Source organism: Pteropus vampyrus, unplaced genomic scaffold, assembly GCF_000151845.1.
Source record: "Pteropus vampyrus isolate Shadow unplaced genomic scaffold, Pvam_2.0 Scaffold705, whole genome shotgun sequence".
In the NCBI taxonomy this organism is placed as follows: Eukaryota; Metazoa; Chordata; class Mammalia; order Chiroptera; family Pteropodidae; genus Pteropus; species Pteropus vampyrus.
The window spans coordinates 361,079-373,375 of record NW_011889486.1 but is presented as its reverse complement, the minus strand read 5'-3'; the positions used below and the strand labels follow the sequence as shown (position 1 = coordinate 373,375).

At 44.4% G+C, this 12,297-nt stretch overlaps 1 protein-coding gene across 1 annotated transcript in view; it reads right to left on the bottom strand.

The window, feature by feature from the left end:
- Positions 1-11,463, bottom strand: part of TMPRSS4 (transmembrane protease, serine 4) — a 27,536-nt gene extending 16,073 nt beyond the window's left edge. The window contains exons 1-5 of the mRNA XM_023526100.1: positions 11,362-11,463; positions 9,880-9,913; positions 6,425-6,538; positions 3,548-3,700; positions 2,313-2,468 (exon numbers count right to left, since the gene is read on the bottom strand). Coding sequence (XP_023381868.1) covers positions 2,313-2,468; positions 3,548-3,700; positions 6,425-6,538; positions 9,880-9,913; positions 11,362-11,463 — 559 coding nt within the window. The remainder of the gene's footprint in view (positions 1-2,312; positions 2,469-3,547; positions 3,701-6,424; positions 6,539-9,879; positions 9,914-11,361) is intronic.
- Between the last annotated feature and the right edge of the window lie 834 nt (positions 11,464-12,297).

The following is a 12,297-nucleotide window of genomic DNA, read 5'->3' as shown; positions in this document are numbered from 1 at the left end:
GGTGGCAGAGAATGCCTGGTGAAGCATGGCAGGGGAATGGAGGTGGTCTTGGTCAGCGAAGGTGGTGCCTGCTTTGCTATATAATAAGGGACATTCCCTTGGCATCCTAGGACTCAGCTCTAGGTGCATTGCTGACGCGGTCTTGCTTTCTTGGGCAGAGAAGCCTAGTTCTGAATCCAGAGCTCTGGAGAAATGTTAGAGATAATCTTTTCTAACTCCCAGTTCTGTCCCTATTTCAAAAATCCCAGCGGTTTCTTTTGTTTCACAGCGAAGAGAAGAAGGAGGCAAAGAATCCCAGGTTAGCCACCCCTTCCCACCTGGGGAGAACTGGAATCTGGATATTTGGTTCTCTAAACAAGACATCCAGTCTGAATTTGGTACTGGAGGTACATTTATAGCCTCTTTACAGATAGGACAGGACAAGATCAGGCTTCACATGAGTCCAAATAAGCATATCTCTCACTTGGACCACCCTCTCTTTTCTTTTTTCTTTTCTTTTCTTTTCTTTTCTTTTCTTTTCTTTTCTTTTCTTTTCTTTTCTTTTCTTTTTTCTTTTCTTTTCTTTTCTTTTCTTTTCTCTTCCTTTCTTTCCTTCCTTCTCTTCTCTTCTCTTCTCTTCTCTTCTCTTCTCTCTCTCTCTCTCTCTCTCTCTCTCTCTCTCTCTCTCTCTCTTTCTCTCTCTCCCTCTCTCTTTATCACAATGTGCCCACCTTGGCAAGTCACACTCCTTCTCTGAGTCTCTCTCAGCCTCACTTTCTCCCTCTATAAAATAATGGATGGACCAGAGTATCTCCTACTTTGAACCACCTAGGTTTTTGTGGTGCTGGGATGGGAAGGACCTCCTATCTAGTTGGAAGAAGGAAAGTAGAGAAAATTGAGACCCAAAAGAAGAGACGATGGTAGAAATGAACAGTCCCAGGAAAGTTAACCTCTGTTTACTAATTATATCCTGATGAATAATTCTGACCAGCTTTAATTTTGTAGAGCTCAAGACCAGGTGATTTCATGCTTTGGTGAGTTCCAGGAGAACAGACTCTCCAGGAGCCTATAACCTTAAGAGACTCTACTTTCGAAATCAAGCTTCAGCCTGCTGTGCTGGGTACAGCTGACTCTGCAGTTGGCTGGTATGTAGTGGGGAGGAGGGGTGGCTGCAGTGAGAAGGCTGGGCTGGGGTGGCTGCTGGAGGAGGAGGGAATAGCAGTGGCAGGGCAAGCTTCCCAGCTGTCCTGGAAAATGAAGGTGGTGGAGTATCCTCTCCTGAGGGTGCTGGTTGTTGCACCCCATAGAAGGTAGAGAGCATCAGAAGTCTGACAACAAGAGAGCAGGGGACCAAATAAGTCTGCCTGGAACATTTATTGAAAAACGACCTTTAGGTTGCCTTAGGGTTGGATGGGAGAGAGTTCTGTCATTGATTGATGGTGTCTTCCCAGCACTTATCATTTCTGCCTAGTGTCTGGGTGCAGTTTCTTAGAATCCTGAGGTTTGGGGCCTGCATGGGAGAGTTTATTGCACTCTGCAACTGAATGCATGGGTTCTTTTCCATTCTCTCCAGTTAAGCTCTCTAAGTGATCAACTGTCTCACCTCCCCTCAATTTACAGATGAAACCTTAGAGGAAGAGAGAATGACTCAATCTAGAAACAGAAATGCTTATAGAACTCCTGATACCCAGGAATTAGAAGATCCTGTGACAAATTCCAGCCCTCTCTCTCCCAGCTACTACCCAAGCAAGTTACTTTATCTTCTCAGAACCTATTTCTAAGATAGATATAATAACTACCATTTTGGGTTTTTCCAAGATCAAGTGAATATAAATATGTAATACTAATTACCCTTATTATAATTACATACTTTTTCATCACTGAAGATCTGGAACTGCTTTTAAATATGTTGAGAGAGCTTGGATTATTGATGGAGCTCCAATGAAATCAGGTCTGTTTAAACCAAATTTTGGGGGCCAACATCATTCAAAAACAAGGAGTGAGGAGTAGGGAGTAAAGGAAAGGAGAAGATTGGAAAAGAGCTGGAACCCTGTGTGTGTGGTGGTGGTGGTGAAACATATTCTCTCACTGATGCCTCATAATCATCCCACGAAGCTGGCATTACTTTCCCCAGTTAACTCTTGAGCTAACCAAGGCTCGGGAGATTGAAATTCATGTGGCTTTAAGTGAAAGTGCTAGGATCAAAGTAGTTCTGTTTGACACCCATACCTATATTTTCAGGAAGGAAGGGGAAAAAAAAGAAGGAAAGAGAGAAGTAGGGGGAAAGAGGAAGGAAGACAGTGAAAGGAGAGTTGTCACAGTGGTGAGGTTACAGTCTCTGGATGCTTGGGCTAGGTACCTGTCAAAGCCCATCTGCCTGCAGGCCGTCTGGGCCAGAGCTTCTGTGAAGTTGTTGAAACAGACGGAGGCCCAGTTCTTCGTGGCTGGATCCAGCACCTGAAGGGTGGATCGGTCTCTGGAGAGGCGGACTGGGAGGGGAGGAAGCTGGGTCAGCTTCAGGGGCCCATCTGGCCTAGCTCCCTCAGAATTTGTCATGAGACCAGCCAACCCCACTCTGCCCCTCCCCACCCCCCCACCAGCTGAACTGGGAAGCATCACAGAACACCAACCTCAAGGGAAGCTCGTGCATTTAGCTTTGCCTGATTGAGACTCTTGTTTATGGTAGCTAGGGTGACCAAATGTCCTGAGGTCAATCTCCATTTTGACATGTTGTCCTGACATAATTATTAATAGTTCCCCCTTTTGCTCTTTTAAGTATAAGTTTTGATGATATATTATATGGCTCCCCTACCCATGTTCCACACAGCTTACCCAGCTTGGAGAAACCTCTCAGTGAGGAACCTAGCTCCTTTCCATGTAAGGTCAGAGTGGGGAGGTTGAGTGAGAAGTACTACTGGCAATAGGGGGGCAGATGCCCATAGGCATTTGACTTCTAATAAAAAAAGAACAAATAACATAGGAAGTCACTCGGCCCTGCCCCTTCGAAGTCCCCATCACTCATGTTCTGGGCTATCTTTTCTCTTCAGAGCCCAGATAATAGGTGGATCAAATGGGACTTATCCAGTCCAAGAAAGAACGTGGGTCCTTATGTTCAAAACATCTCACATTCCTTTGAAGGACCTAGCTCAATCTTGTTACACAGCATGTTACAATAAACACTTATCTAATGAGTAGAAGAGTCAATAGCTCGTTAATGGCTTTACAGTCTCTTTTCTAGTCCCCCTGAAATAACATATTTCACAGAAATGAGGGAACCCCTCAGGTCATTCAATCTAACTCTCTGGATTACTTTCACACAGGCACAGCAGAAAGCTCAGTTATAATTTTCTGTCCCCTCTGGTCCATATTTGTTCACCAAATATTTACCGAGTGCTTGCTACATGTTAGGTACTGGGATCTAGTAGATAATACATGGTCCTGTTCTCAAGAACCTTATAATAGTGATGGAAAATGACAAGTCAGGTAGCAGATGCTACACAGTGGACCAAGAGAACCTGATAACTTCATTCTGTGCCCACTCTCCTGGTCCCTCAGCCCCTGGACTCACCTGCCATTGGAGGCCCGCTGAGAAACTTCTTGACACAGTGCTCCTCGTCCTCCCCCAAGGCACAGTCCTGTTGGCCATCACACACCTGCCTCCTGGGGATGAAGCGGAGTGGCTGCCCACAGAGGAAGTAGTGTTTGTCCAGGATCACCTTGCCTGGAAGAAAAAGCAAGAAGGGGCAGAGAAGGCTGAGGATCAAGCAGGCAGCCTTGGGCAGGGAGGCTGTGTTTTCCTAAAAATATGCCAGGCTTGGGAATAGGCTGATGCTGGTTCCAGGCCCAGTTCTGCCACTTAGTGGCTGGTGTGCTTGGTCCTGAGCCTCAGTTTTCTTATCTGTAAAATGGAGATAATAACACTTGTCTTATACCAAAGATGACTGAAGAGTCAAGAGAGATAATGTGTGGGGGAGAAATTTAGAAACAGCCCCCACTAGTCTCTTCCCTCAGATTCTGGCACAGTGCTTCTGATAATGGAGGGGACATGCTGGACATGGAGTCTGAAGACCCGAGAACTGGCTTTGCCACCTACTGTGTGACTTTAGATGAATCACTTCCCCTTTCTGGGGCTCAGTTTCCTCATCAGTGAGATGATGATACCACCTCTCAGGGCTGTTGAGAATATTTGGTGAGCTGGTGGTTATGATAGTGTCTCACAACTATCAAGTGCAGTTTTAGAATTAAGTGCTTTTTATCTGGGATAGAAAAACCCATTAAGAGGTTGATGTTTTGTTCTGTTGTCTTCTGCCTGTTGCCTTCAAATTCTGTTGCTCTGTGCCCTCTTAGGTGATGGGAATGAGTTTAGTGTTTTTAACTCCTTAGGGAACAGAAATTTCAATGCTTTTCCAAATTCTCTTGGCAGGAAGTGGTCCTCCTGCCTCAATGAACTCTCCCTTAAACGGAAGCTCTCCTCTGCAGTCCAGCATCACTGCCAGCTGGCCGTAAGAGTAGTAGTAATAAGTCTGATGATGCGTCTACTTATCACTGCTAAGAGCTTTTCGTGCATTGCCTCTTGTAATCCTGGCAACAACTTGAGGAGGTAGGTGTCATTATTAACTCACATTACAAATCAGGAAACTGAGGTTAGAGAGCTAGGGTTTATTTCCCAAGGACACATAGTACTTATGTGGTAGAGCCCAATTTCAATCAGGGTCTGTTTAGCTCTAAAGCACCTTGCTGTCTCTCCACACCTTCCCTAGGGGGCTCAAGATGTCACCCTCTGGCTCCGATGCTCCTGGTTTGAGTGAAGCAAGGGAGAAGGAGCAGGTCACATATTTCTGGGACCTTCAGAGTTTGGTTCGTGCTTAGGAGTCAGGGTAAAAGGCAAGGTCACTCCAGCCTCCTGGGATGAAGCCAGGGCACAGTGTCACCAGTTGGGACCCCAGAAGCCAAAAAGATGAGGGAGCCTACTTCAGGCTGGAGGCTCAGGTTACCTCTTCTGGTTGTCAAACCTTGGGGTCTTAGGCCATGAAAGCCACGCAAGGAGGGCCCAACTCTAAATTATGCACTAGTACCTACCCTGGCCGCCCTGGATGAATTTGGATCTTATTCTCTCACCACTGTGGTAGGGCATACGCTTAGAGAAAGCAAGCTCATCTTAATATTAGGCTGAACAAAACAGGCTTAGGGTGTCAAATCTGCTGATGCTGCTGCAAACCCAACACCACTTTGGACCAGCCAAGGTCAAAAAGAAATTATTTGGGGTTATTTGCCTCATACCTCTGCAAGGCTCTCAGGGATCTGAGTGGTGTTTGTGTTGTGGATCTGCATTTCCACTGCCACAGGTGGACATGAACTTACTCAATCTGGGGCCTGGGGGCCTGTCCAATCCCTCTCCAATTGCCATTCTCTTTGAGACTAAGTGCTCAAGAGGAGAATGAAGGGTTGATCTCTGAGTGTCCTCCAATGAGGTGGTGGCTGTTGCTGGTGGAAATACCACCATTGGTACAAGTGCAGACTCTTCAAAGGCCCATTTTGGTGGGTTAGCAAATGCGTGGCCTTGGTTATACTTTCTCATGCTTCATGATGGCCCACACTTTTGCACAACCTGGTTTTTATCCAGATACTTTATACACATTATCTCATGGGTTCTCTGATGTCTCTCTGAGGGAAGTGAGACATTTTATAAGTGAGAAGACTGAGGTTAAGAGAGATTGAGGAACTTACTCAAGGTCACAGAATGCCCTACTCCCTGTGTGAAAGCTGCTGTCAGTAGCCTGCTGTGACTATGGGGGAGATGAAGGCAAGGACTTGATCACAGAATGTGGGCGCTAAAAGGGAGCAATTGTGGGAATGCCTGTTCATTCAGTTTATTCTTCTTTGTCATAGAATGGCCCGCCCATGATCACACTAGGTCCCAGGCACTGGCCATGATGAAGGGTTTTAGCTAAAACTGGGGTGGAGTGCTGTCTGCCTGGGTGGTCTTCCCTGATGCCTCCTCTTTTTATCCCCTTCCTATGAGCAGAAATGCTCCCTGCTCTTTCAGCCAGTAGGGCTGCTCAGATCCACTCAGCTCCCAGTCTACAGACATGGGACGAGGAGGCAGAGAGTGTGCCTGCCCGTGCAAATTGTCTGTGGGGTTTGTAACATGTGCAACTGTGTTCTCTCTATAAAAAAAATGATCTGGGATAGAAGCCATCTGGTAAAATTGAAATTTCTGTTCCCTAAGGAGTTAAAAACACTAAACTTAGTTTCCTCAGTTTCCTTTCACTCTTAGAGGAAGTTTCCCTTCAAAGTAGGAGGTGGATACATGTGGATACAAAGCATTATGCAGAACACCAGCCTATGATTCTGATGGGGTAAAAGGGTGGAGGATGAGGGTATGCTCTGAGGGGAGCTGCCATTTACTGTATGGGTGAGGGTGGGGGTGGGGGCTGCCACTTACCAACAACAGCAATGATGACAATGATTGCCAGGCTCAGCAGTGCTGCGATGATGGGGACTCCCGCCTTTTTGAAGGTCTCCAGGGAAGTTCGGGGTTTGCGCAAGGGCGTGACATCTGTGAAGTGGAGGGGAAGAGCTTATGGTCAGCACCTGGAGACCTAGCCTGCTAAGGCTCACAGTCTCCCTGCCCTCTGACTCCCAGAGCTGAGCTGCAGAAATGCTTTGGGGAGAGTTTTCGTTAGCTTCATCAGCAATGGTTATCCCACCTCCTGTCACTTACCCAGGAGTATCCATTTCATAAGGGCCCTTCAACTGAACTTCCAAACCATGCCATATTCCCCTTTTTGTGCCTTAGTCTGTGCTAGGATGTTTCACCTTGTCCAGTCTGACCTGCGTCTGCCCTGGGAGAGGCACATACCCATTCATTTTACAATCATGTATCCTCTTTCCTGACTTATCTTTTGATTAAACTATAAGGTTGAGGAGGGCACGGGATTCCCTCATAGTATGTACTTAGTAGAGGCTTAATAAATACCTATGAATGAATGCATCCTAATGGCCCTCATCTCTAATTCAATTCAACAAATAACGTGTCTTTAGAATGGTCCTTTTCTTTAAGGAGATTACAATTTGGGGGAAGAGGTAAACAGGGACACAGTTACCAGTACTGCTAGACACCATCAAAGCCCTTAAATGGGCCCATGTAGGTAGAGATAGGAGAGGAGCTCGGCCAGCTGACAAAGGCCTGGGTGTGGGGACTGTGAGCTCCTGGTGTGAGCTCCTGTCATACCAGATTGGTGACAGCATGTTGTGGAGGCAGCACTGGCAAAGTCAGTGATGCAGAGCCTTGAATACCATCCTAGGGGTTTGGACTTTATCTTGAAGGCAATGAGGAGATATGGGAAGCTTTGAGCAGCAGAGACATGTAATCATGTTAATACTTAGCTGGATACATCTTTCATCAGTGAGGAGAACAATTGGAACAAATGAATGTAGGGCTCTGGATACCAGGCAGGAGCCTATTGATGCCTAAATCAGAGGTAATAATAACTATATTGTCTATTTTATATGGTACATGGGCAAGGCTTTGAAAAAGTTAAATGCTCAGCAAGCAGATTCTTCTTCATCCCCTCTCCTTGCAAGCAATAAGCTGGGGAGGGGGCTGCCATGGGGATTTTTCTGGGGTAAACTAACACAGGAGTCACTGGAGCCCTGAGAATCTCTAGAAAGCAATAAGCTGCTCTCCTCTCTCTCACTTCCACATGGCTTACTCGCTTCTTTCAAAATATACTTCATATGTCACCTTCTTAGTGGGGGCTTCCTTTTTAAAGTTCAATCTTCCAACATTTCCTATCTTCCTTCCCTGTTTTTTTTCCAAAGCACTTATTCACCTCTAATGTAGTCTATATTTTACCTATTTTGTATCTTTTCTGTCTCCTCCCACTCTCACCTGAAATAAAGACTCCATGAAGATAGGAATTTTTATCTGTTTTGTTCACTGCTCAGTCTCTGGTGATAGAAAAATGCCTGGCTCATAGTTGGCATTCAGCAAATATGTGTTGAATGGATAAATGAACTGCTCTTTGCTTTTTCTTTTAAGCACATACCTTCCATCTTTCTTGCAGGTCTTATTTTATTCTGCCTTGAATGATGATGGCTAGTTATGTCTATATTTCTTTCCTCAGCTCTTCAAAAGCAGAGAATGGCGCCCTTCTGGGGCCTGGTGCCCAATAAGTGCTGATATCATTGAATCTGTTGCCAGGAAAAGTGTAGGAAGCTTTGTGTTTCCTCAAAAGGGAGAGTTTGAAACTCAGACACAAAGCTCAGGCTCTGGGGATGTGGGCTCGTACTTCCTCTTATTATTAGGACCTGGCACAAAGCAGGTTATGAATAATGTTAGAAGATATTGTTTTTAAAGTTCTAGCAGTCAGTGTTCAGAACTGTCCTCTTTCCTGTAGCCATGGACATGGTGACATTTCGTTCATTCACTTATACATGATTTGTTTATTGAGCCCCTACCTCTGAGGACACAAAGTTGGCTCATTTTCTCAGAGATAAATAACCTATTGGGAGTCCTTTGATAAGTTCCAATGCCTCTGCCTCTGACATTCTCAAGGAGAATGTCATCATAAAGGGAAGGGTTTTCTTGGTTTATTGTCTCATACTTGGTTTAAGTTAATGAGCCCAATGAGCTATAACTAACCTCCCTGCTTGCCACTGTTTTTACCTCTAGCTGGTCATACCCACTGCTGCTGGACAAAGCTTTCATCTTGTCACTTTTCTACCTGAGAACCTTCAAGAGCTCCCCATGACTTCCATATCTGGACCATACTCTGCTCTGGGCTTTCAAAGCCAGTGTAATTTAGCTCCACTCTCCTCACTAAGTGGACTTCTCACTGCTAGTCCTTGCCAATCCCCATTTCTACACCGGCAGGTATAGTCCTGGTCTTACACAGCCCATATTCGTTCTTATCTCTGAATCTTTGCTCCTGCCCTTCCCTTCACCACTGAGGCCCTCATCTCTTCCTTCTGTTAATGATACTTTATTCCTATAGGGCTTTTGTCAAAGCTTGCCTGACCCATGACGTTGCCCCTGATCACGTGGCACTGACCTCCCCATCCTGAGCGCCCTTCGCCTCTGGCACTGCTAGTAAACTTAACTTGTTTTTGGTTTGGCAGTTCTCAGGCTTACTCAAGTTGGGGAGCACTTGGACATCTGGTGTGCTTTGGAGACAGCATGGTCTACTTATATGTGAAATTCTAAGTTTAGATGACATTGTTTCACTTCCTGAAGATTACATTGTTTGTGATCACTATGAATTTGCAAACTTGAAATAAATAAGCTGTCTAAGTAATTGATTATTTCCTTATTGACCTGTCATTGTTTTGCTGATCTGGCAGCCTATCAGGAGTGGGTATCAATGGTTTAAGAAAATGATAAAAAACCCTATCAACTTATTTTCCTCCTGTAAGTCAGGCAAACACTGCCATTTTCTATTCTACCAGTAAAAGCACTTTGTCCAGCTTGTTCCTTGACAGCATGCTCAGAATGTAAACTCTAAGAGGGCAGAGTCTTATTTGCTGTCTTATTTTCTGCTGTAGTCCAGCGTCCAGCCTAGAGCCTGGCACATGGAAAGCACTCACAGTGCTGTTGAGTGAATGAGAGAACGAGTAATTGAGTGAATAAATTGGAGAATCACTGCTCCTGGGCTTTTAGGTTTGTTGTTCTTATTTCCCCAGAGACCATGTCTCCTACTTCTAGAATGAATCCTGGATCTTAGAGTTGCTTAATAAGTGTTTGTTGAATGATGGATAGATGGGTGTATGGATGACTCCCACAGCATTTAGCCTTGGTGGTGGTAGTGAGGGCCACGCAAGAGGGATTTAGTATCTACTTGGTAACTGATCTAAACTCAGAGACTGAGGTAGACAAAGGAGAGCCAGACCTGAACTTACCAAGGCTGTTCAGGGGTTGATCACTATCAGGATCCTGTAATTGAAAGAAAAACAGTCAGTGAGTTGAGGGAGGGAACCTCTCAGGTTGAGGCTAACAACCCAAGGGAGGCTCTTAGTTCTTGTCTATATTCCCTTCTTCCTGCTGAATCTAAGTAGGAGAGTTTCTGTGATATCTAAGTAATTGGTTCAAAATGTAAAATTCAGTTATACCTCTATGTGACCTGGTACAACTAATTTACTAATTGTAGCAAATAGTTAGCAGTCGTAGAAATGATTGGTTGCTGAGTTATTGTTTGTGTTGCTGAGTTTCTTGAGATGATTCTGCTCTACTGTCTGTTTTGTCAATCATTTGTCCACTTATACAGATGTCGTAGTTCTGTAAACACTTAAACAGACACTCCACAAAAGGGGATAATCCAGCACCCATATAAGCGCCAAAAGATGTTCAACATCATTATTCATCAAGCAAATGCAAATTCAAACCACAATGAGCTACTTCTGCATAGAAACCAGAATGGCTAAAATTAAAAAGGTTGACAATATTAAGTATTGATGAGAATGTGGGGCAACTGGAATTCTCATACATTACTGGTAGTAGTGTAAATTGATGCAAATACTTTGGAAAATCTTTTGGCTGAATTTACTACAGCTAAACATATGCTTATTCTATTATTCCATGGCCCAGCAATTATAGCCAAGAGAAACAAGTGCATATGTCTAGCAAAAAACCTGTACGTGAAAGTGTATAGTGCTTTATTTTAATAGCCAAAATTTGGAAAAAAACAAAAGTCAATCAATGGTGGAGTAGATAAATAACTGTGCTATATTCATAAAATGGAATATAATTCAGCAATGGATAAGAACAAACTAATGCTAAGTGCAATGACACATGGATGAATCTTAGACATAATAATAAAAGAAAGAAACTAGACACAAAAGAGCATTCTCTATATGATTTCATTTATATGAAGTTTAAAAGGTCAAGTTAATCTATAGTGATAGAAGTCAGAATACTGGTACCACTGGAGAGGTGAGGGAAGTTATTAAAAGAAGCATAAGGGAGCCTTCTGGAATGTTGGAAAACTTCCAGGTCGCGATCTAAGTATTGACTACATGAGAGTATATAGGTGTAAAAATTCATCGAGTAGTATGTTTTAGATTTGAGTACTTTACCTAATGTATGTTACACCTAATAAAACTGACAAACAAAAATACAAAACCAGAGCATGATAGTATTTCTGTGAGTGTAGTTTTAAGTCACCATCGACACATATACACAAATACACACAGGCTCTGTTCTTCCGCTTAGTTGCACCACTTCCTGTGTGCACTCAGCACACACGCAGCCACACAGGGACACACACAAAGGCTTGCACACAGAGTACACGCATCCCCTTTTTGCAAGGCAAAGGTTAAGGGGGAGGGTGCTGCCAATATTCATGCTCTCTGAGCCCCTCCCTTGCCCTTGTGCCTTCCAGAAACCGCTCTTCTTTCTTCCTTTTCTCTGTCTGGAATCTCCAGGCTGAGGGAGTAGCTCATCTGCCCAAGCTCTAGATCTCCATCCAGGGAGTTGCTGGTCGTCATGCTGAGGTTCTGACTGCTCCAGTGATGGGTGGAGGAACCAAGAGACCTTGAACATTTCCGGCTGGGAATTTTTCTCGTCCCATTTGGAAGGGAGAAGCTTTCTTCTAACACCTGGGTGGGCACCCCAGATTAGATATGAAATTAAATATTAGTCCTGGATGTTGCCTTCTCCCATGGCTGAGCACAGGAGACACAGTCATTGGGAGAAGGAGCTCTTTCCTTTCTTCCCAAACTCTGTAGTCTGCTAGAGGGATGTGCCAGACTTTGCCTTTTGTTGACAATAGGCAATGGGTGGTTGGGGGATGTAGCAGAGACAGCCAGGCTCTGGAGTCTGCAGGGGTGAGTTGAAATTCAGGCTCTGCTTCCTGTTAAGTGTGAGTCTTTAAGTAAGATACTTAATCTCTCTGAGTTTCAGGTTTACCCTCTGTAAAGTGGAGAAAATACACCTACTTCCAAGTGCTCTTGTGAGGATGAAATGAGACATCTGGTGGACAGTACCTGCTCACACATTAGAGCCCCCTTTCCTGTGCCCTTCCATCCTGTGTTCTTACAACATTGGTACAGGATTTTATTACAGCACTCTTCCGTCAAGGTCCCTGTTTCTTATTGCCTTTGTGCTCTCAGTGTTTTTCATTGGGCTTATACTTAGTAAAGACCCAATAACAGACTGTTAAGTGAAACTGAACTCTGGGCTCTGCACTGTGGTTCATTCCAAGCCATTTCTCCTCCACCATCACCAGGACCTGCATAGGGAATGATTTCCAGGATAAAGATGAGAATGAATTGGACATCTCTGCCTTGTTATGGCTACAGAGTCAGGTGAAAAAAATACCA